Source organism: Erinaceus europaeus, chromosome 17 (assembly GCF_950295315.1).
Source record: "Erinaceus europaeus chromosome 17, mEriEur2.1, whole genome shotgun sequence".
NCBI lineage: Eukaryota > Metazoa > Chordata > Mammalia > Eulipotyphla > Erinaceidae > Erinaceus > Erinaceus europaeus.
This window is the reverse complement of record NC_080178.1, coordinates 30,491,613-30,515,396: the sequence shown is the minus strand read 5'-3', so window position 1 is coordinate 30,515,396 and position 23,784 is coordinate 30,491,613. Positions and strand designations below refer to the sequence as shown.

At 37.8% G+C, this 23,784-nt stretch overlaps 1 protein-coding gene across 1 annotated transcript in view; it reads left to right on the top strand.

Moving 5' to 3' along the window:
- The window catches only part of ELP4 (elongator acetyltransferase complex subunit 4), a 253,659-nt gene that overhangs the window by 9,322 nt on the left and 220,553 nt on the right, over positions 1-23,784 (top strand). The window contains exon 3 of the mRNA XM_060176641.1: positions 16,154-16,275. Coding sequence (XP_060032624.1) covers positions 16,154-16,275 — 122 coding nt within the window. The remainder of the gene's footprint in view (positions 1-16,153; positions 16,276-23,784) is intronic.

Here is a 23,784-nt window from a genome sequence, read left to right as displayed (position 1 = left end):
TAGGAAGGCAGCAAACTGGTAAATCATGTGTTTTTCATCATTAAAGCTATACCATTTCTAATTTAAATATACTTATAACCCCATTTGCCTTATTTCTAAGCCTAGATCTTCAACTGTTGTAAATTGAAGTAAGCTTTGATAGTTATATAATCATATTATACATCACTTTAGTATAACCCTTACTGATATCAAATACATATATGGCCTTACCACCCTGACCATGCCTGATCTCATCACATCTCAAGTACTATCTGAATACAGATTTTCAAGTTTAAAGGACTTACTACTTTACAAAGCAGTAGTTTCTTGTTTAATGACAATGTCTTGTTAGAAAGTTATTCATAGTATTAGTGTTAAATCTATATACCTATAGTGAATCTGTTGTTTCTAGTTTTATCCTCTGGGATAATATAGAATCAATCCACCTTTCTTTTCACATAATGACACTTTCAAACATATTTGAAAACAGTTATACCATTCAAATCTTCGCACTAAATGAAGTTTCTTAAACTTCTTTTTTAAAATATTTATTTACTTATTCCCTTTTGTTGCCTTTGTTGTTTTATTATTGTAGTTATTATTGTTGTCGTAATTGTTGGATAGGACAGAGAGAAATGGAGAGAGGCGGAGAAGACAGGGGGAGAAAAAGATAGACACCTGCAGACCTGCTTCACCGCTTATGAAGCAACTCCCCTGTAGGTGGGGAGCTGGAGGCTTGAACCATGATCCTTTTGCTGGTCCTCGCGTTTTGCACCACCTGTGCGTAACCCGCTGCGCTACCGCCTGATTCCCCTTAAATTTCTTTTTAATGTGCCATTGTTCACCCACCTTGATTTTTTTTTTGAATTATTCTTTTGTAGTACCATATAGTCTGCCATTGTCTCTTCAACTGTGTCCAGAACTGATTATAGTATACCCAATTTCATAGACTGAATATATATATATATTTTTTTAATATTTATTTTATTTATTTATTCCCTTTTGTTGCCCTTGTTGTTTTATTGTTGTAGTTATTATTGTTGTTGTCATTGTTGGATAGGACAGAGAGAAATGGAGAGAGGGAGGGGAAGACAGAGAGGAGGAGAGAAAGACAGACACCTGCAGACCTGCTTCACCACCTGTGAAGCGACTCCCCTGCAGATGGGGAGCTGGGGTTCAAACAGGGATCCTTATGCTGGTCCTTGTGCTTTGCGCCACCTGTGCTTAGCCCGCTGCGCTACCGCCTGACTCCCAGACTGAATATATTAAGATTGTAAAATGTGATCATGGAGACAGAATTATTTCCAGGAATAAAAAAGATTACTTTCTATTCACTGACTTCATTTAAGGTAGCAGTAAAATATGACTATATATAATGGAGACAAAGAAATTGAGAGGAGACCTAAAACACAATCAATCAGGGTTACCCTAGTTCAAAGAGAAGCTAGAAGTAAGTCCTGCTGTCAACTGAAATGCTGGAATTCTGTTTTCCTATTTGTGTAGCACTCACAGGCCATGGTTTTGAGTTTACAGGCAAGAAGCTTGCCCTTCTTCCTTTTCAAACTCTGTATGGTTTTGTGAGTCACCTCAGACATGCCTGATTCTATTCCTGGACTGACTTTTTTTCTTATATTTTGAACCAAAAATAAATCTTTAGGCCCTCCCAAGACCTTGTCCTCACCATAAAGCAATGATGGTAGGAATAGCCCCAGTCTCTGAAGAGAGACTGATGAGTATCCTGCCCTGCCACTTGAAAAAGACTTGTCCTGAAGTGAGTGCAGCTTGCAGTGTTCCTCAGATGTGACCTGACCAATAGGGACTTAAAGGTTACACAGGCTCTGGTGCTAAATATAAATAGATATATGGGCTCTGGAGCAGGTGAATGGAGGTAAATAGTAACCTTGGTTGATTGTGTTTTAGGTCTCAGCATTATAATTTGACGTCCACAGGTCCTGTTGACACATCATGGTCATCACCAATCTGCTACCATACACTTGACTCCCTTCACACACTTCACCAACCCCCTTGTCTGTACCCAAGCTCTGATTTTGACTTTGGATTCTTAGATTCTACATAGGAGTTATCCAACATGTCACTTGTCATAATCCCCTCTTGATTCATCCATGTTTTTGCAAATGGTGAGGTTTCATCTTTGTTTATAGCTGAGTAGTTTCACGTTGTGTGCACATTACAACGCTGTAGATATTATTTCAGTAAATAACGGGCGTGCATTTAGGTTTTTTGTTTGTTTGTTTGTAAAAGGGAAACACTGACAAAGCCATGGGATGGGAGGGGTGCAGCTCCACACAGTTCCCACCACCAGCAGTCCGTGTCCCGTCCCCTCCCCTGGTAGCTTTCCTGTTCTTTGGCCCTCTGGGAGTATGAATCCAGGGTCGTTGTAGGGTACAGTGGGTGGAGGGTCTGGCTTCTGTGGTTGCTTCCCCACAGTAGGCGTGGGCATTGACAAGTCGATCCATACTTCCTGCCAGTCTCTTTCTTTCCCTTGTGGGGTGAGGCACTGGGGAAGCAGGGATCCAGGACACATTGGTGAGATCGTCTTTCCATGGAGGTCTGGTTGTTATCATGGTAGCATCTGGAACCTGGTGGCTGAAAAAAAAGAGTTAACATATAGAGCCAAATAAACTGTTGGCTAATCATGAACCTAAAGGCTGGAATAGTGCAGATGAAGATTTGGAGTACATTTATAGTTTTTCAATGAGTTTATTCCCACTCTTCAGATAGATGCCATAAATGGAATAGTAGGATCAATCGGGATCTCACTGTGAATCTTCCATACGGGGAGAAACAGTTCACACCCTTACCAAAAGCTTGTGAAGCACCCTTTCCTCCATTCCTTCCACATGGTGTTTCGATCTGTCTTATACGATCTATCCTCATAGGTATTAGGAGACATCTCACTGTAGTTTTGATTTTAATATCCTTAACAGTAAGTGATAATAAACATCTTCTTGTATAAAAAAATAATAAATTGAGAGGAAAGGGGGAGATATAGAGGAAGAGAGAGAGAGAGAGAGAGAGAGAGAGAGTGTATGCAGCACTACTATTCTTCTAGTGAAGCTTCCATCCTTCTGGTGGAGGTAAGTGGCTTGAACCTGGATCCTTATTCATGGTAACATGTGCCCTCAACCAGGTGCACCACTGCCCGGTCCCAAAAGTATGTTTATTTTATTTAAAAGGGATTTGCCCCAAGAATGGTTAAAATGCAAAACTATGGTGCATGAAATGTGACATGTAGATAATAAACTGTCTAATAATTAAGCAACCTGAGGAATTCAAAAAAGACATGCCTATTCTCTGTCTCTATTGGATAATTAAAGAACAATAATAGTAGTAATGAGAGCTGCCCTTTATTTAACTCATGCTATGGGTCATGTTTGTATTCAGTACTTTATACTTGTTTTCTTTTTTTTTTTAATATTTATTCCCTTTTGTTGCCCTTGTTTTATTGTTGTTGTTATTTTTGTTGTTGTTGTTGATGTCATCATTGTTGGATAGGACAGAGAGAAATGGAGAGAGGAGGGGAAGACAGAGAGGGAGAGGGAAAGACACCTTTAGACCTGCTTCACTGCTTGTGAATCGACTCCTCTGCAGGTGGAGAGCCGGGGGCTGGAACCAGGATCCTTACACCAGTCCTTGTGCTTTGCGCCACCTGCGCTTAACCCGCTGTGCTACCGCCTGACTCCCTTATACTAGTTTTCATTTGATACAGCAGTCTTGTAAGGTACTACATGGAATCCATTTTATCTCCCATTTTATTTATTAGAAAATGAGATGTAGGGTGATAAAGTAACTTCTCAATATCACAGCTAATAAGAGAACAAGAACTAAAATTCTGTATAGCTGAAAATATTTTACCTTTTGTAAGAGTAGAAAGTGTATTACTACAGTAGTTATTTTATACTATTAGCATTATTCTCGGACAAAAGTTACGTCTTCAGAATTGTAAAGCAATATGTATAAACTACTAAGTGTTAGTTGTGCAGTATTTGTTAAAGATTACTTTGCAGGGGGCTGGGCTGTGGCACACATGGTAAAGCAGGAGGACCTGGCTTTAAGCCCCCATTCCCCACCTGCAGGGGAGACACTTCACATCTTCAGGTATCTGTCTTTTTTCCCCCTCTATCTCCCCCTTCTCTCTCAATTTCTCTCTGTCCTATGTAGTAAAAATGAGGAAAAGAGAGAAGTGGGGATGGGAAGGCCTTCAGTAGTGGTGGATTAATTTTGCAGGCATCTAGCCCCAGCAATAACTCTCTTGGCCAAACAAACAAAAAATTGCTTGCATAGTGCAGCCTATTACTACAAAAATGTAGTGTAATGGTGTAAAAAAAAAAAATCATGTTGTTTAATCATTTTGCTTCTGTGTTCAATCATTATATATTCAGAACCCAACTATTAATACCTACTTATTCTCGGCTACAAAATATTTACCCCATTCTTATTGATCATTTGCTTTGGTGATTACAGTATAATTTTTGGACATTTACCTATGGTTTAGAACCTAACTCTCTGAATATTTGCTTAAGGTCTAGTTCCCAACTCTGGATATTAAATTTTTAATACTGGTTATTTTTGTGGTCTTCTCTGAGACTTCACTGCCCTTTGCTGACTTTTTCAGAGAGACAGTGGGAGACAGGGGTCAGATTCAAACCTCTTTTGTCCACATGGCAAAGCACACTTCCCAAGTGAGCTAGCTTGTGAGCCTAGGATTATAGGCTTTATTTTTGCATTGGTGAAGCCCATGCCACTCCTGTCCATTGCTACTGAGCTACCACCATAGTCCAATTTTCCTTTTTTCACTAAGAATGAGACATAGAGAAAACAACATCACCCCACCACTAATTTCTTCTTGATGCTCCCTTATGCCTCAAGGTCAAATCCCTTTGTGCAAGTGAAGTGGCTATTCCATAGCAGAGCTATCTCCTTGGTCCATAACACACACACACACACACACACACACACACACACACACACACACACATATATATTTTTTTTTGGGGGGTGTTGCTGAGGATTTGGACATGGCTAATTATACTGTTCCAAGCCAACTTTTGCTTTTTTATTTATGTATTTATTTACTTTAAAAAGGAGACATTAACAAAACAGTACGATAAGAGGAGTACAACTCCACACAATTTCCACCACCAGATCTCTATATCCCATCCCCTCCCCTGATAGCTTTCCCATTGTTTATCCCTCTGGGAGTATGGACCCAACGTCATTGTGGGTTGCAGAAGGTGGAAGGTCTGGCTTCTGTAATTGCTTCCCCGCTGAACATGGGCATTGACTGGTTGCAACTTTTGCTTTAAGACAGAAACTGACTGACAGGAAGGGAAAAAAAAAACCCACAATACTGGAGCTTCCCCTAGTACTATTGTGGTATTCCCCATGTAATGCACCCTACTCAGTGAGCTATCTATCCACCACCACTTCCCTTGACCCCTGAGAGTGTTTACTAAGAAGTTAAATGAACACATTTTATAACGTCTTTATACCATTCATCATTTCAAACAGGTTGGGGAATGGCCAGCCCACAGTGCTTATAAGGCCCATGAAATCAGTTGGTGTGGCCCGGTAAGGCAACCACAGGTTTTTTTCATAGCAACATTAAGTGCCAATTTTTTTTTGACATTTTAAAATTTATTTTATTAGTGATTTAATATTAATTTACAAAATTATAAGATAACGGGTATATAATTTCACACCATCCCCAACACCAGAGTTCCGTGTCCTCATTTCCTTCATTGGAAACTGCAGTAGTTCCTCCAGGATCACAGATATGGGTTGGCTATTATTTCTACAGCCACCAATATATATTTATATGTTTGCCCCCCATTTTCCTTTAATTTAAAAAAAAAAATTTCTATGACTACAAATTAATAGGAGTGTACATAATCACCATTCCCACCACCAAAAGACAGTGTCCCATCCCATCCCCCCTCTTTTTCTATGGTTCTTCTTTCTCTGCCTTTCTGAGTCATACACCTAATACTTCTGAGTGTCTTTCCTGCCTCCCCACCCTGAGTCCTGATAAAATTGGAATTCAGTGCCCTCTGGTCATCACCCCCTAACATTTAGCCCTCTGGGAGTATGGACCAAAATTCTTTTTTTTTTTAATTTTATTTATTTATTTTATTTTAATATTTATTTTATTTATTTATTCCCTTTGTTGCCCTTGTTGTTTTATTGTTGTAGTTATTATTATTGTTGTCATTGTTGGATAGGACAGAGAGAAATGGAAAGAGGAGGGGAAGACAGAGAGGAGGAGAGAAAGAGACACCTGCAGACCTGCTTCACCGCCTGTGAAGCAACTCCCCTGCAGGTGGGGAGCCGGGGCTCGAACCGGGATCCTTATCCTTGTGCTTTGCGCCACCTGCGCTTAACCTGCTGTGCTACAGCCTGACTCCCCCAAAATTCTTTATACGGCCCAGAGGGAAGGAGTTCTGGCTTCTGTAATTGCTTTTCCACTGAACATAGGTGTTGGCAGGTCAATCCATGCTCCCAGCCTGTTTCTGTCTTTCCCTAGTGGGGTAGGGCTCTGGAGAGGTGAGGTTCTAGGAAGTATTTGGTGAAGTCAACTGTTGAGGAAAGGATGAAATCATAGTAGCATCTTGAACTTGGTGTCTGAAAGGCAGCATGATATTAATTAAGCAGTACAAAATGTTTAATAAACAGAAACCAAAAAGTAGGAATAGAGCAGATGGGAATTAGGGATTGTAGGGTGGAAAGAAGTCAGGAAGTCTGTTTTTGGTATGCTTCTAGGGGCCTATGACTTTGGTAATTTTTGCTGGAATTTGATAACTAGCAGTTGATCTAAAAAATAGTGTCTGGGAAGATGGTGTCAAAGTTGAGAACGGCATAAGTGCTAGTTTTTTAATTTTTTTTTTATTTATCAAAAGGAAACATGGACTGAACCATAGGATAAGAGGGGTACAACTATACACAATTCCCACCACCAGAACTCTGTATCCCATCCCCTCCCCTGATAGCTTTCTTACTTTTTTTTTTTTTAACATGTGGGTTAGTATTAGAGACCCCAAGCACATAGCAAGATTCTTACCGATTTTTTAAAAAAATTATTTATTTATTTTCCCTTTTATTGCCCTTGTTGTCTTTTTATTGTTGTTGTAGTTATTCATGTTGTCAATGTTAGATAGGACAGAGAGAAATGGAGAGAGGAAGGGAAGACAGGGGGAGAGAAAGACAACTGCAGACCTGCTTCACTTCCTGCAAAGCGACCCCCTGCAGGTGGGGAGCCTGGAACTCCAACTGGGATCCTTATGCCTGTCCTTGCACTTTGCACCAAGTGCAATTAATCCGCTGTTCTACCCCTACCTCCTGCCCCCCACTACTACTTTTTTATTCTTTAATGCTCTGGGAGTATGGACCCAAGGTCATTGTGGGTTGCAGAAGGTGGAAGGTCTGGCTTCTATAATTGCTTCTATGCTGAACATGGGCGTTGACAGGTCAATCCATACTCCCAGCCTGATCTCTTTCTTTTCCTAGTGGGGAAGGGCTCAGAGATACCTGTAGCCCTGTTTCACCACTTGTGAAGCTTTTCCTCTGCAGGTGGGGAGCTGGGGGCTTGAACCGGGATCCTTAACACCGGTCCTTGTGCTTTGCGCCATGTGCGCTTAACCCGCTGTGCTACCACATGACCCCTATATACATGGGCTTTTATTGTGTGGCTGAACCATAATTTATTGAAATAGGTCTCTACTGACAAATTTGAATCCTTTTTTTTACGTCATTGTGCATAATCATAGTTTTGTATATATTTGTATAATCATAGTTTTGTATATAATATTTGCATATGTATCTGTAGAATCAGTTCCAAGATACAGAATTGCTTAATGGAGACATCTTCAGATTTAGATATTACTGGATTGCCCTCCCAAAAGATTTATCTCCTCATATTTCAATAGTTTTAGGAATAATGTTTGCCCTCACCATTCGCGGATTGAATACTATCAAACATTTATATTTTATTTCATTTTATTTTATTGATACCGGAGTACTGCTCAGACTGGCTGTATAACATTTATTTTAGTTTTGCTTAAAGATTGAGAGAGATATAGAGAAAGATCAGAGCGCTGCTCAGCTCTGGCGTATAGTGGTGCTGAGGATTGAACCCTGGACTTCAGAGCCTCAGGCATGAGAATCTTCTGTATAACCAGTATGCTATCTCCTCTGCTCTCAGCTGTTTGTTTGTTTGTAGCAGAGCACTGTTTAGTTCTGGTTTATGGTGGTGTGGGGGATTGAACCTGGGACTTTGGAGCCTCAGGCATGAGAGTCACTTTGCATAACCATTATGCTAGCTTCCCCCCCCCACTCCTCAGAGCCTCAGGCATCAAAGTCTTTTCCATAACCATTGTGCTGTCTTCCTACTCTTTATTTTAATTTTTTTTTGTCATCATTGGTTCATAATATTATGACTTTAAATTTTACAGACCAATGTTAGATAAATAGTAATAAAAATATTTTTAAAATATGATTTTAGGAATGTAATTTAACATGTATATGTGTGTAGTAGTTTTTAGATTCACTTGAAGTTTTTGTTTGTTATCACCAGAACTTCACCACTCCTGAATGACTTTTTCAAATGGAGACTGGTTTGAAAGAAACCAGATTTCCTTCATTGTGGTAGGAGCTACCCTCAAATTGCACATTCCAAGTGAGCTAGTTTGCTAACCCTCACCTGAATTTTTGAAGTAGACAGTTATATTTTGCAAATGTTTGCAATGCTATTTCACAACAAATTTTGGTATTTTGGAAGTACTTTCACAGAAAATAAAATAGAGATAACAAATTAGAGTGACATTTTAATCAGGCATTGAGCAACAGCTACAAGAAATTTGAGAAGCAGATTAGAGAAAATCTAAATTGGGGGCCAGCAGGTGGCGTACCTGGTTGAGCCCACACGTTACAATGTACAATACAAGGACCCTGGTTCAAGCCCACACTTCTCACCTGCAAGGGGAAAGCTTTGTGAGTGGTGAAGCAGTGTTGCAGGTGTCTCTGTCTCTCTCCCTCTCTCTCACCTCCTTCATTCTGGATTTCTTACTGTCTCTACCCAATAAGTAAATAAAGATAATACAAAAATCAAGAAATTAAAAAAAGAGAGAAAGTCTAAATTGCAACGAACAGTTAAGAAAGAGGCTCATTTTACCAGAATCTGAAGGGAGACATTGGTGTATAGCATCAAAAAACTGAGTGACTTTGTTTATGGTTACATGAGGCAGAATATGTGCATAATGACCTGGAGTAACTAAGCAGATTTCTACACAGTAACAAGGAAAAACCCAAGAAAAACTACAATATAGTAAGAGGCTTTTTTAAAGCTTATCTTTGATAAGATATCTATGTATTACATTAGATGCTCGATAACTAATGAATTAATACTTGAATAAAAGGATATAGTAGACATAAAGGAAAGGCCTTCTTTTGTGGTCTAGTTTTTATTTAAACTTAGTATTTTGAATCTTCCTTCTTTAGAGTGTGGAGGATGTCTAACAGTCTGTATAACTTAGGTAAATATTATTTTATCATCTATTGTTTTCTTTAGAAAAACTAAAAAGAAAATTTGGAGGCATCTTTACATTTCTCTGAAAGACAGGATTAGCAGACTGTCTTATGCCAGGTTCTTTACTTTTCTCCATTTCTCAGTCAATACAATTTATACAATAGATGAAATCTGCTTTAAGAAATGGATGAATAGTTCCCCAAGGAAAGTAAGTATGGAGACTTAAGTCAGTGGTTAGGAGCTTAAAGCTTTGCTATATTATTCATCGTTGAAAGCTTTTTCCAGAAGAGAAAAAAATTAAAACATGAAAATAATTTGCAGTCCTGTTTTTATTAGAGATGGTTAATACTTCAACCACTTTCTTGAAGTAGATCTCACTTGCCAGTGCATGTTGTGTGTAAGGGTCTGCATGAAAGTAGAATTAATAGACTAGTACATTTGGCCTTTGTTAAGTGTAACTATGGAAACACTTAGTGTCCCCTGCCAGAAAACTCTGGGCAGGTCTACTAGAGACCTTTTGAATACAGCAAATTATAAGTATAAATAATTATATAAAAGGCCATTTTCCAAGAAACTAAAAAATTAGTTATTTTGAAATTATACATCTCTATTTCTTTGTTTTTATTGGGAGGTTAATGGTTTACAGACAGTTGTTGGCACATGGATAAAATTTCTCATCTTGTCATGGTAGGTGTCTGCAAAACACTCTCACCCCCAATGTAGGTGCTTTTTCCTCATGTACCGGGACTTGAAAGCATCTTTTCCCACCCACCCCCTTCCTTTCTTTCTTCCTCAGAGTCCTTTGCTTCGGTGCAGTACACCAAACTGTCCAAGTTGTACTTTGTGTTTCCTTTTTCTATCCTTTCTATCCTTTTTCTATTTTTTCTTAAGTTCTGCCCATGAGTGAGATCATCCCATATTCATTCTTCTCTTCCTGGTTTATCTCACGTAACATGATTCCTTCAAGCTCCATCTAAAATGAATTGGAGAAAGTGACCTTATCATTCTTTTTAAAAACTTAATTGATTTATTATTGGATAGAGACAGAGAGAAATTGAGAGAGGAGGAAGAGATAGACACCTGCGGACTAGCTCCACTAGTGAAGCTTTCTACCTGAAGGTGGGACAGTGGCTTGAACCTGGGCCCTTGTGCATTGTAATGAGTGTGCTTAAGCAGGTGCACCACTGCCTGGCCCCTGACCTCATCATTCTTCATAGCTGAGTAGTATTCCAGTGAAATTATACTAAAACCTGTTCTATTCTGTAGTACTGGATTGCTTTGTCAATCTACTGTATATAAATTGTTTTATGACAGTTTCATATAAGAGGGAATTTGGAGGCCAAATCAACCTTGAGGGCCTACCTGCTAGCTCTTCTGGGAGGATGCCTGCATCATCATGTGCACATCCCAGGTGACTGGCCTCCCCGCACCCAGGAGGAAGATTTGGGACTGTGGTTTCTTCTTCCCTTCTGAAAAGTCAGCCCAGTGTGGTGACACCCCAGCAGTGATTTAAAAAGGCGGGGGGGGGGGTATGGCACATCTGGTTCGGCACACATGTAACAACGTGCAAAGACCTGGGTTCAAGACCCCAGTCCCCACCTACAGGAGCAGAGCTTTGCAAGTGGGAAACAATGTTGAAGGTGTCTATCTTTCTCCTCCCTATCACCACCTTCCCTCTCAATTTTGTCTGTCTATCCAATAAATAAATAAATAAAGATTATATTTTAAGTTAAGGGATGATGTAGCTATATAATTTACACTGCTTACTTTTAGCTAAAAGACCTTGATTGATTTACAGAGACATTGAACACAACAAAGATTTAAGAGAATTGTCTGTTATTAAACCATGTATTATGTAACATCATGAATGCATTAGTTTTAGGTCAATATATGTTAGTCATGTCATTTTAGTTCTAGAATGAGATATATGACACACCACTAGAGAATTGCAACTAGTTAGGATTGTACCATTATGCTAGTTATCTATTGCTGTGTAATCTTACTAACACAAATCTAGAATGTAACAGCTTAAAAACAACACATAGATTATCTCAAAACTTCTGTTAGATGGCCAAACACAGGTAAATCAAGAACTCAGCAAACCATTAGTGAAAATGTCAGCCAGATCTGTGGTCTTAGCTGAAGACCTGGCAGAAGACATATCTTTTCCCAGACCCACAGGGTAATTAGCAGCATATAGTTCCTTGCTGACTGTTAGTAAGAGACTCTTTCTCCAGAAGGTAACTCACCACATTGCATCTTTTTTCTTCAGAATCAGCTAGAGAAAAAAAAAAAAGTCTCCTAGCAAAATTTTGTGATCTTGTATAAGACAAATAAAATTCTATCACCTCTGCCATGTTCTTTTGGTTAGAAGTAAGCTACAAGTCATACCCACATTCAAGGTAATTAGATTATGCACAAAAGTACAAATACCAAGAAACAGAAATCATGGGGTGTCACCACACTTCGCAGAGTTTCCCTATGCTATTACTCCATGGATAGCAACCATAAAGCACTTTCATTTCTCTCAGAGGGTATTGTAGTATTTTCTTGTCTGTTAGCTTAAACTTTCTTTAGTAAGATTTTTTCATTTTCTTAAGCCATTTAAAAAAAAATGTGATTAATAGTAGTAGCTAAGATTGTAAGACTGCAGCTAAGATTGTAAGACTTCACTCCTAATCCACTACCAAAGTCCTGTGCCCTCGTTCTCCCAGTGAGAGCCACCATAGTGCTCACAAACTCTTAGAGACAAGTTGCTAATTTTTTTTGTTTGTTTACTGAGCGATGTTTTTCTAGTATATCATACAACACATTCGGAGCAGTTTTCTTATCTACAGGTTGCCATCTTCAGCCTGCTAGCTGGTGATCAATCTATAAATAAAGCTTTCCGAGAACATATGCTTATTTATTTGTAGATTGTCAGCAACTTCTTTTTTTTTCTTTTTTTAAATTTATTTAAAAAAGGAAACATTAACAAAACCATAGGATAAGAGGGGCACAACTTCACACAATTCCCACCACCAGATCTCCGTATCCCATCCTGTTGTTTTTGACGGGTTAGGTTGTTTTCGCCGGGCTGGCTTCCCGGGCAGGTAACAGACGACCAGGGACTCATAGTTGAGCTGTAGGCAGTATCTCTTTATTCATGCAGGACGCAGCACAATCTAAGACGAGCTAAGCTAAACTCAAGGTAAAGTACTCTAAAACTCATAATGCTGTCTTTATATATACTTCCCAAGTAGGGTAGAAACAGGATGTGACATAGAGAGGGTGGAGAGAAAAGTGATTGGTGAAAATCAGAGTGTGACAAAGAGGGGGCAGATTAGGCAAGAATCCTATCACTGAACCACAAATGCCCTGGAGGGAGGGTGGAACTTGTTAACAGTGGTTATGTAAATAAAATAGTGTTAAGCAGGGGGGATTTAAACCAAATGAAACAGAAGGGGTCTCATGCATACCAACACCATCCCCTCCCCTGATAGCTTTCCTATTCTTTAACCCTCTGGGAGTATGGACCCAAGGTCATTGTGGGATGCAGAAGGTGGAAGTTCTGGCTTCTGTAATTGCTTCCCCTGTCAGCGACTTCTTTTTGTGCTGCAAGGACAGTTGAATCCTCATATGAGAGACTGGTGTCCATAAACCTGAAATGTTTATTTCCTGACTTTTGAAAGGAACAATATTGTAAATTCCTGTTTTGTATTACTGTATTTTGTATTTCTGTTTTTCTGCAATGCAGCTTTGTTACAGAACCAAAACTGGACAAAATGATTAGTGATTTCCTTGTAAACTACCTAACCTTTCCCCCCGAAGCATTTAAGCGTATATAATATGTTCTGTACTATTAGGAGGTGTAAATCTTGAATTTTTCACTTTTATGAATTTAAACTGGATGCTGTGTGCATATACAATTACTGAATGATTCATATGTAAAGTGCAGGTGCTATACAGATGTAATAGGCATAGAAAAGACTTGAGTTACAGTATGGAGAGGAAATGAAGTGAAAGGGGTAACGTACTGGTAGAAAATTATGCATAAGAGAAAATATCAGCAGATTTTAGAAGAGCCAGGGGCCAGGTGGTGGTGTACCTGGTTGAGCACACATGTTACAATGCACAAGGGCCTGGGTTCGAGCCCCCAGTCCCCAACTGCAGGGAGAAAGCTTTGTGAGTGGTGAAGCAGTGTTGCAGGTGTCTCTCTGTCTCTCTTCCTCTCTATCACCCCCTTCCCTCTTGATTTCTGGCTGGCTCTGTGCAAATAAATAAAGGTAATTTTTTTTTTTAAAGAGGCATTCTAACGTAGAAAATATTAATGCTAGTCAGTGGACCTGAAAGTTTCTAACCCTTTAAATAATTTTAAATTCTGTCTGTTCTTTATTCTTATTATCACAAACTTAATTCAGATGGTACCTCTCACTGAAAATATTATTAACATTTATTTCTTATTTTTTTTTATTTGATTGGGGGGGGGGGTGGAGAGAGAGACTAAGACTTAAAGTGCTGCTTCACCACTCATGAAATGTTCCTTCTGCAGGTGAGTTCTACTGGGGGCTTGAACCTAGGTGCTTGCGCATGGTAACATGTGCAGTTAAGCAGATATGCCACCACCTGCTGTTAGAACAGCTTCTTAAATTCTGTGCTTTCTTGCTTTAGTATATATATATATATATATATATATATATATATATATATATATATATAGTATGTGTGTGTGTGTATTTTTTTGCTATGACCACAATGAACTTACTGATATGAAAATCTGATCATTCATTATATATCCTTGCCTATGACTTTTCAGTTCTCCCTGTTGACCTTAACTTAGTCAATTTCTTTAAGTTCTATCATTATGCCTGCTTTGATCAGTCAGTGCTAATTCACTTTAAACATATCTTCTCATCCATCCTCTCACTTCCTTCTTCAAATGTTATGTTGATCACTGTAAATTTTAAATTTCCTTATAGAAACTTGGAGCAAGGTATGTCATAAAAAAGTGGATGTGTATGAAGAAGTAGAGAATAAATTTGTGAATAGTAATAACATAGACAAATGAAATAAGCATTTTTAAGTGTCCACTAAAACAATTGGAAAGTCATTGATAACTTTGAGAGAAGTCTCAGCAGAATAATAGGGGAAGCTCATTTGTATTGTAAATAAAAAGAGGGGGGAAATGATACTTCTGCTATTTCTGCCCATCAGTCTTCATTCTGCACCATGGAGATATAATAAACAAGTATAATTCCACCTTGATATGACAGCTCATCAGGCCAAAACTACATTTGCTTTTTGGCAGTTCTGTAGTGTGTTTGCCCAGTGTTTTGGGGAGTCACTAAATTGATTAATTAGATCCTTAATGTACAATACCCTATTTTGTTATACAAAAATGGTAATTTTCAGCTTGAAGCATTTTTTTTTCTTTCTCTTCCCTAAATAAGTGATATTCCCTCTACTAGTTTGTCCTGCCACATAGAACTCTTTGAGAAAATAGGTTGTTAACTATTACATAAATGTGAACAAAAAAGGGAGGCATGGAGGGAGGAAATTAGGGAGATAGAATTTTGTACCAAATGATAGTAGGTGTGATGATATAAAGATAATGTTTGGGGGCTAAATAGATATAATTTTTTCCCCTCCAGGGTTGTCACTGGGGCTCGGTGCTGGCACTATGAATCCACTGCTCCTGGTGATCATTTTTTTCCTTCTATTTTTATTTGATAGAACAGAGAGAAATTGAGAGAGGAAGGGGAGATAGGAAGAGAAGGACACCCACAAACCTGTTTCACTGTTTGTGAAGCAACCCCCAGCTGGTAGGGAACCCAGGTCTTTGCACTGTTCCTTCCTCATAGTACTATGTGCACTTAGCCAGGTGCCAACGCCCCCCCCCCCCATATTTCTTAAGTATTTTCCTAATACTAAGGTAATAAAATTCAATTATGTGTATTAGATGCTACTGTGAAAGTTAATAAGATGCTCTACAGCACGCTGACCTTCTCACCTAGCCTTGAGAAGAGGTTCTCAAAGATTTGTTTACCTAATCTGGACCAGGAACTATTTTAAGTAACTAGCCGGTGAAAGCGATGAGGTGATTTTGCAAATATCCTGACTTAAAATACAACAAATAGGGGCCAGGCAGTAGTGCAGCAGGTTAAACTCACGTGGAACAAAGCACAAGGACCAGCATAAGGATGCTGGTTCGAGGCCCCAGCTCCCTGCCTGCAGGAGGGTTGCTTCACAAGTGGTGAAGCAGGTCTGCAGGTGTCTACTTTCTCTCCCCCTCTCTGATTTTCCCTTATTTCTCGACTTTTCTCTGTCCTATCCAACAATAATAAGAACAACAAGAGCAACAAAATGGAAAAAAAGTTTTAATGAAGAAAAAAATCATTTGCTTTATATAACCCTATAAATTTTATTTGTCAAAGTCAAGGAACACTGATCTTGGAATGAGAAAAATAACTGTTAAAAGAATGTACATGCCATTGACTATACAAGTTTCATAGCCTAGCTAGCTATATCTTTGTAAGACATAATTACTGCCCACCTTATAAGCTTATGCCAAGGAGAAAATTGTAAATACCTTGAGTATATTTGGTTTATGATATACTAAATAATCTTGACTATATATTTTTTTCTTTTTTGCAGAAGAGGATAAATACAACACTTACTCTCCTATGCTCTTCAACTATTTCTTGGCAGAAGGAATCATTAATGGGCATACTTTGTTGGTGGCATCAGCAAAAGAAAATCCTGCTGACATTTTACAGGTATAGAAGAAACTAACTCAGTATTGCACTTTACACATTTCATGACTAAATATGGTTTATATGTAAATATTATTTTTCTTTGTACTTACACAAATGCATTTATGTCATATTATCTTCTTTCTTAGAGAACAGTATCAAGGTTATTTGCGCATATACTTTCATTATTTAATAGGTGTTCTTAGAAAATACTTTCAATTCAAATTTTATGTCAGTTGGGAAAATACTAGTAAGCTACTTACTATAAACTATCAGTAAATTAAATTATTGTCATAGACTGATAATAGAATGAAAAGACTAGGTAAATCAAAGCAGCTGAAGAATAACATTAGATATTAAATTATTAGCATTCCAAAGCTATAAGTAAAAAGAAAGATTCAGAAATGAGAAATCATCAGTTATATTATTTTGCTTTATGAAGGTCATAAATGGTTTTCTTCTTAAAGGTTAGCTAAAATAAGGTTGGCAACACAACCCACCTTAGAAAGTGCCTACTTTTCCATGTGTATGACCCTACTTCAAATTTTAGCCCCCATTGCAGTGGCAGAAACTTCATTCTGGGTTGTCTTTCTGTTTGTCTCAGTCTCATTTTTCATCTCTAAAAAAGTCAGCCCAGAGCAGTGAAACCCCAGTGACAAAAATAATGTTAACTGTAATAATAGTAATAGATTGATAAGCTATATCTTTTTTTTTTTTTTTCCTCCTCCAGGGTTATTGTTGGGCTCAGTGCCTACACCATGAATCCACTGCTCCTGGAGGCCATTTTTACCCCTTTTGTTGCCCTTGTTGTAGCTTCGTTGTGGTTATTATTATTGCCCTTGTTGACGCAATTCGTTGTTGGATAGGACAGAGAGAAATGGAGAGAGGAAGGGAAGACAGAGAAGGGGAGAGAAAGATAGACACCTGCAGACCTGCTTCACCGCCTGTGAAGCGACTCCCCTGCAGGTGGGGAGCCGGGGGCTCGAACCGGGATCCTTACTCCGTTCCCTGCGCTTTGCGCCACATGCGCTTAACCCACTGCGCCACCGCCTGACCCCCAGTTATATCTTTTTTAAGTCAGAGTCTACTTTTCACCCAGAGGATAACTCTGACTTTTGGAATTCTTAATTTCTCTGTAATAGGAACCAAACTTAACCCATTATTTGAATAGAAATACTGAATATAAGTTTTCCATATTTTCATTTGAGTTTATAATCTGTAAAACTGCAAATAACTAAGTCATTTATTTGTAAAAAGTTTATAGCATGTAAATACTATTGTAGTTATTAACAATCAACAAAGCAAAGCTCTATACCCAATCATCAAAGTTACTATAATACTGAGCTTAGAACTAACTGAATTCTTTCATAAGGTTCATATTTTGCTTATTAAATAATGCTATCATGAAATCCAAAGGAGAAATCTTTGTATAATCTTCCAAATGCGTTTGTTCTGGTACTAGAGCCTATTTTGTGTTCTCCTTTTCTTTAGAATCTTAGTTTTTGTTTGTAATTCTTTGAAGTTTTTGTTGCTTCCGTTCTTCCCTGGCCTTAATTATCTTAGTCAACTTCTACAGAAGTAAAGATCAAAATCATTGCCTTAAAGAAGCCATAACATATCTATATGTGATACTTTCCATAACATACTGTGCCCAAAATTCTAGGTAAAATATTTTTATAGTCATATAGGAACTGTTTTCCTGGCCAGAAGCAGGAAGGCCTATATATGCATCTATAAATACTTTATTTTCCTTCTTGCTTTCTCCAACTTAGGAAGCTGGTTTCAAAACTTAGTATATAAACTTCTGTATTTTGTTTTAGGGAACTGCATCTTTTTATTTGAAATTTAATCCTGATACTGTTACTGGTGTCTTCAGTTTGTACAGGTTGATATTAAATGCCTCAAGGTACTTTACAAGTCTTTCACTTAAAGCACAGTAATACATTGAAACATTTACTAATTTATAATGAGGAAAATCAGTTAAAACAAAGAAGGACATGTACCAATGATAGAATTAATACCTAAGCCAAAAAATTCATTTTAACTATATTATAAATATACAAGAATAAATATGTTAAATGGAGACATGAAAGATACATAGGCTAACAGATGAAAAGCACAGTATATGAGATAAACATACATTTGAAGGTATTAAATAAAGTAGAAAAGGCTAATGGACCTGAATATGAAACATCAGAAATTATCTAAAGCACCTAAAATAGACTGGAAAGGATGACTCTAATATCTATAAAGTTTAGGATAACTTAACATGCACTAATAAACTTGGAGAGTTTGTAAAACAGATTAAATATCTAAATAAATAAAGCATGTAATTACAAAATAATGGAATTGGGCCAAGTAGTGGCACATCTGGTTGAGTGCATATATCTCATGCTCAAGGACCCAGGTTCAAGCCCCCAGAACCTGCCTGCAGGGGGGAAACTTTACAAGTGGCAGGACAGTCCTACAGGTGTTTCTCTTTTTTTCTCTTTATCTTTCCTTCTCCTCTCAATTTCTCTCTGCCTCTATCCAATAAGTAAATATTGAAATAAATAAATAAAACTACATAATAAATAATAGTAATGAATAATAATGTTACTGTATATCTATAATTATGTTTTTTGGCGAATCCTGACTTCAAAATTATTGAATAAAAATAAAACCCAGGCACATCATCATGAGATTACTTAAAACAAATGATAAAGGGAAAATATAAAGTGACTAAAGGAAATAAGCTCATTATGGGTGGGGGAGCTGGCATAATGGTTATGCAAGGAGACTCCAATGTTTGTTTAAGGCTTTTCAAGTCCTAGTTTCAACCTCCTGTGGCACCATAAGTCAAAGCTGAGCAATGTGCTGATAAAGGAAAGAAAAGGAAAACTACAAACAAAAAAGTATATTAAAGAGAGATGAATACAGAGTATACCTTTTGTTATAAAGAGCTCAAGTCACAAATCAATTTCTAGCTTGAATTCTATAACTGGTAAAAAAAATATATCTTTTAAAACCAAAGGTGATTTCATAACTTAAGAGGTTTTATTTTAACGTGATAGGTAAATATGTCTTTTTCAGGCATAAAAATCTGAAAGAAAAAAAAAATCAGCACTAAGTAGACCAGAAATACAAGACTACTAGGCATTCAGAAGTGGCACTTATTCTAAGAGATCCAAAATGTCAATCTGGTCCAGGAATTAGAATAGGGATTTATAGGGCTCAGGTAGACAGAAGAATTCTATTACAGGTCGACCTCACAGTGTGAGTGAGGAGTGTTTTCTCAAACACATCCTGCTTTTAAAACCCAATTGTAAAATGCATAGTTGGGGTAATGTCCTCAGAAACTGTCAAAATACCTATGTTGAGTTCCTCACCTATGGATAGGCCTATTATGGTGGAAAGACCTCAAACCTAGGAAAATAATAAACTAAAGGTAATACTTCAGTGCTGCAAGGACTGCTAGTACTAAAGCTATCAAGAATTTTAATAATGGGGGCAGGTGGTGGCACAACTGGTTGAGTGCACATGTTAAAATGCTCAAGAACCCAGGTTCAAGCCCCCAATGCCCGCCTGCAGGGGGAAAGCTTTGCCAGTGCTGCAGGTGTGTCTTTTTCACCCTCCCTATCTCTCCCTCCCCTCTCAATTTCTTGCTGTCTCTATCGAATAAATAAACAAACCCCCTAAAAATAAAAGGTTTTCAGAATGCAGAATTCATCATCTCCAACAAATTCTTACTTAACTTACTTATATGACCTGTGTGGAAGACATATTTCTTGGAGAGTCACAGTGATTATTGTAAAGTTATCCAGATAGTGACTCCAGTTGCAGCTGCTGCAGTTTCATTGCTTGAGGCAACTAACACATCCCTTGGTACCTGGTAAAGAATCAGCTGCTATTTCTTTTTCTTTTTTTTCCCCTCCCTTCATCTTCATGTTTTAATATCTTATTTTATTGGATTGAAGAGCTAGCATAATGGTTATGCAAGAAGTCCCAGGTTCTATTCCTAGCACCACCATAAGCCAGAGCTGAGCCATGCTCTGGTAAAAATAATAAATTTAAAAAGCTGTTTATTTATTGGCTAGAGGCAGAAAGAACTTGAGAGTAAAAGGGGATGGAGAGGGAGAGAGTCACGCATTGCCCGCTATTACCACTTTTGAAGCTTCTTCCCTCCTGCAGGTGGGGACCTGAGACTTAAACCTGGGTCCTTGTGCATTGTAATATGGGCAGTCAACTGGGTGTGCCACCACCCGGCCCCCTCCCTCCTCCCCTCCCCCCATCTTAAAAATCAACAAAGGCAGTTTGCTTTTAGCATTTAATTCTTTTCATAGTTTTAAGTTAGGAGTACATCTTCTCTTCAACCCTAGTTCATTCTTCAGTTCATAGGAATCTTGATTGCCTTTTCAATTTATTAGGTATAGCAGTGGTCTATTGTATTGAATTCATGCTGATTCGAACTAATGAGCAAGAAGTAGCAACTATACCAGATTTATCAGCAAGACATTTTTGTGTCAGATAGTGGGAAATAAATCCAACAAAAGTTCATAGTCATCTACTGGAGTACATTGGTATAAACATATTAAGGTAGCCTTTATAAGATGAAAAATAAGTATCTGCCTGGCCACTTCCATAACTAAGGGGTATAGTACCTAGGGGACCGGTTTGCATTCTGAAAACAACAGATTTTCTCATTTGATTGTTTTCCTCCAGCTTCCTTACTGAATGACCCAAAAAGTTGCTAATTTTCAATGGAGCAAAGACAAAGAGAAGATTGCAACAGGTTCACCATGCTATATAAACTCATCAGCCACTTGGGCCGTGTGATTCAGTAGCTCCAACCACTGCCAGTGGCAGATAGGAATGTTGTTTGGAGCCTTTAGCAAACCTTTATGAACTATAATGTTGGCTCTTAGGGTTTTGGAGTAAAGATCTGTGGTTCTCTATAGATAAGTGCTCTCCTTTTGAGAAACTTCTCCTGGCCTGAATTCTTAAATTAGGCCATCAAGTTACCATGTAGCCTGAGTGCCTATCATAAACTGGATGTTATCTGATCCACCAAACCATAATGTTGGGTGTACGTAGCAGCAATCTCTCGCCAAATGGAAGTGGCATATATATGACTGGCCCTGAATTGGCCCTGAAGATTACAGATAAGTTACTTGAAGAAGTGATCCAAATACTCACAGTCCCCACTCCTGCTAAACTACCTTCTCTCTCTCAGCTTGCACCTGTGGTCTCATGGGGAGTTTCCTACAATCAGTAAAAAGAGAAAGAGAAGATTGGGAGCTGGTTTACAGATGGTTCTTCACAGTATGCACTTCCCTATCAGTGGTGAACAGCTACAGCACCGCAACTTCTTTCTGAGGCATCCTCGAAGAATAATGATAAAGGAGCAAGTTTTCAGTGTTCAGAACATCCAACATTGGACCTGGTTGTTCACTTTACTCAGAAAGTGAAATGTTCAGATGTCCAACTATATACTAATTCTTGGGCTGTGACTAGTGTGATTTGTCTGGATGGATGGTCAGGGGCTTGGAAGGAGCCTATTTCCAGGGTTGGTGATAGAAATTTTAGGAAAGGGAGTCAGGTGGTAGCGCAGTGGGTTAAGCGCAGGTGGCGCTAAGCACATGGACTAACTAAGGATCCCAGTTCGAGCCCCAGCTCCCCACCTGCAGGGGAGTCACTTCACAGGCGGTGAAGCAGGTCTGCAGGTGTCTATCTTTCTCTCCCCCTCTCTGTCTTCCCCTCCTCTCTCCATTTCTCTCTGTCCTATCCAACAATGATGATATCAGTAACAATGATAACTACAACAATAATAGAAACAAGGGCAACAAAAAAGAAAATAAATAAATAAATAAATAAATATTTAAAAATTAGGAAAGAGGTATGTGACTGTATCTATTTGAATGGATGGGAAAAAAATGAAGGTTTCTGTGTCTTTTGTGACTGGTTATCAAAGGGTGATTACAGCAAAGGGATATTTTAATAATCAGGTGAACAGAATGCACTTTGGATACTAGTCAAGCTCTTTCTTTAAACATTCTGTCATAGCTCAATGGACTCAGGTACAAAGTACATGTGGTGGCAGGATTGGAGGTTATATATGGGGTGAACATCATAGATTTCTATTTATCAAGGCCAACAGCCACTGCCAAATGCGGAGACTGACACTAAATGACCAGTGTGATACTATTTCCTTGTGATAGTCAGCTACTTGGTAGTGGGTTAATTGCACAGGACACACCTTCTATTGCAACAGTTATCATTTTATTTTTATATAAGAGCAGACATTACTCCAGATAAGAACTTGCCTTCCCTGCTTACATGCTTTTGCTCAGAACTGCCATCCATAGATTTAAAGAGTGCATTTTCCATAGTTATGGTAGTGCACACCACATTTTCCTAGTTTAAAAAAAAAAAAAAAACTTTTTCAACAAATGAAGTTCAGTAAAAGCAGCCCATACTTGTGGAATTCAGGTCTTACCTTGACTTCCTGCCATCCTTAAGTAGAACTATCTTCTGAAACTAGATAATTACATGACAGTAACATATAGAGCAAGGCAGGGGCATCCAGAAGGCTGACTATATTTTCAATTAATACCCAATGTATAGAGCCGTTTCTTCCACAACTGAGATTCACTGTTCTAGTAATTTAGGTCTGAGCCATTGCATTGTGCATTTTGCTTTATTTGATTCTTTGGTTTGAACTTACATCAGATGCATAAGTTGCTTTAGGCTTATATGAAACAACATTATTTGCTAGGAAATTTGAAGTTTGAATTACTAATTTCTTGCCTATAACAGGCAGTCTTAAGTTATTTTTACTTGACAACTTTGTTTTATATGATAATTGGGATATTTATCAATAATGTAATTGACAAAGTTGAATATTAAAATAATCATAAAGTTGAGAGTGTGGGTCTCAAGGAAAGTTTACTTTTGATTTAAATGCTATTGTTTGTATTTAACTGAAACTACATATATGTGTGTGTGTATATATATATATATATATGAGTAATGAAAGTAATCAGAGCTTACATGTACTAAATAACATGGACACTTGCCATTTTTTCACATCAAAATAATGAGTTTTTAATTTATATTTTATTTCATGTATTTCTATTCTGAACATATATCTTCTTTTCAAGTTAATGAAATAGTCTACCTCCTCAATATCTCCTGAGTTTGCAATCTTGTTATTTTATTTCTTACACTTTTGGCATGCAATAATAAACAGTATTTCATTTAAAAGGATAGTATGTCACTCTAATTTTCCTTTTAAAATGGTACAAAATGTTTAGTTTTAACATATAAACATTTTAAGATGGTCCATTTAGAGTACAATTATTTTAAAAATCATGGCTTTTAAACATTAGATTATTTATATTCTCCATATTATTGATACATAAATTCTCACATATTTTTTAGCTTATATTTTGAACTGCTTAAACAAGTTAAGCCCAAGGTCTGAATTTAATCACTTTATAAATTTGATACATTAAACACTTAGACTAAAGAAATACATGGATTTAAAATGTTGGA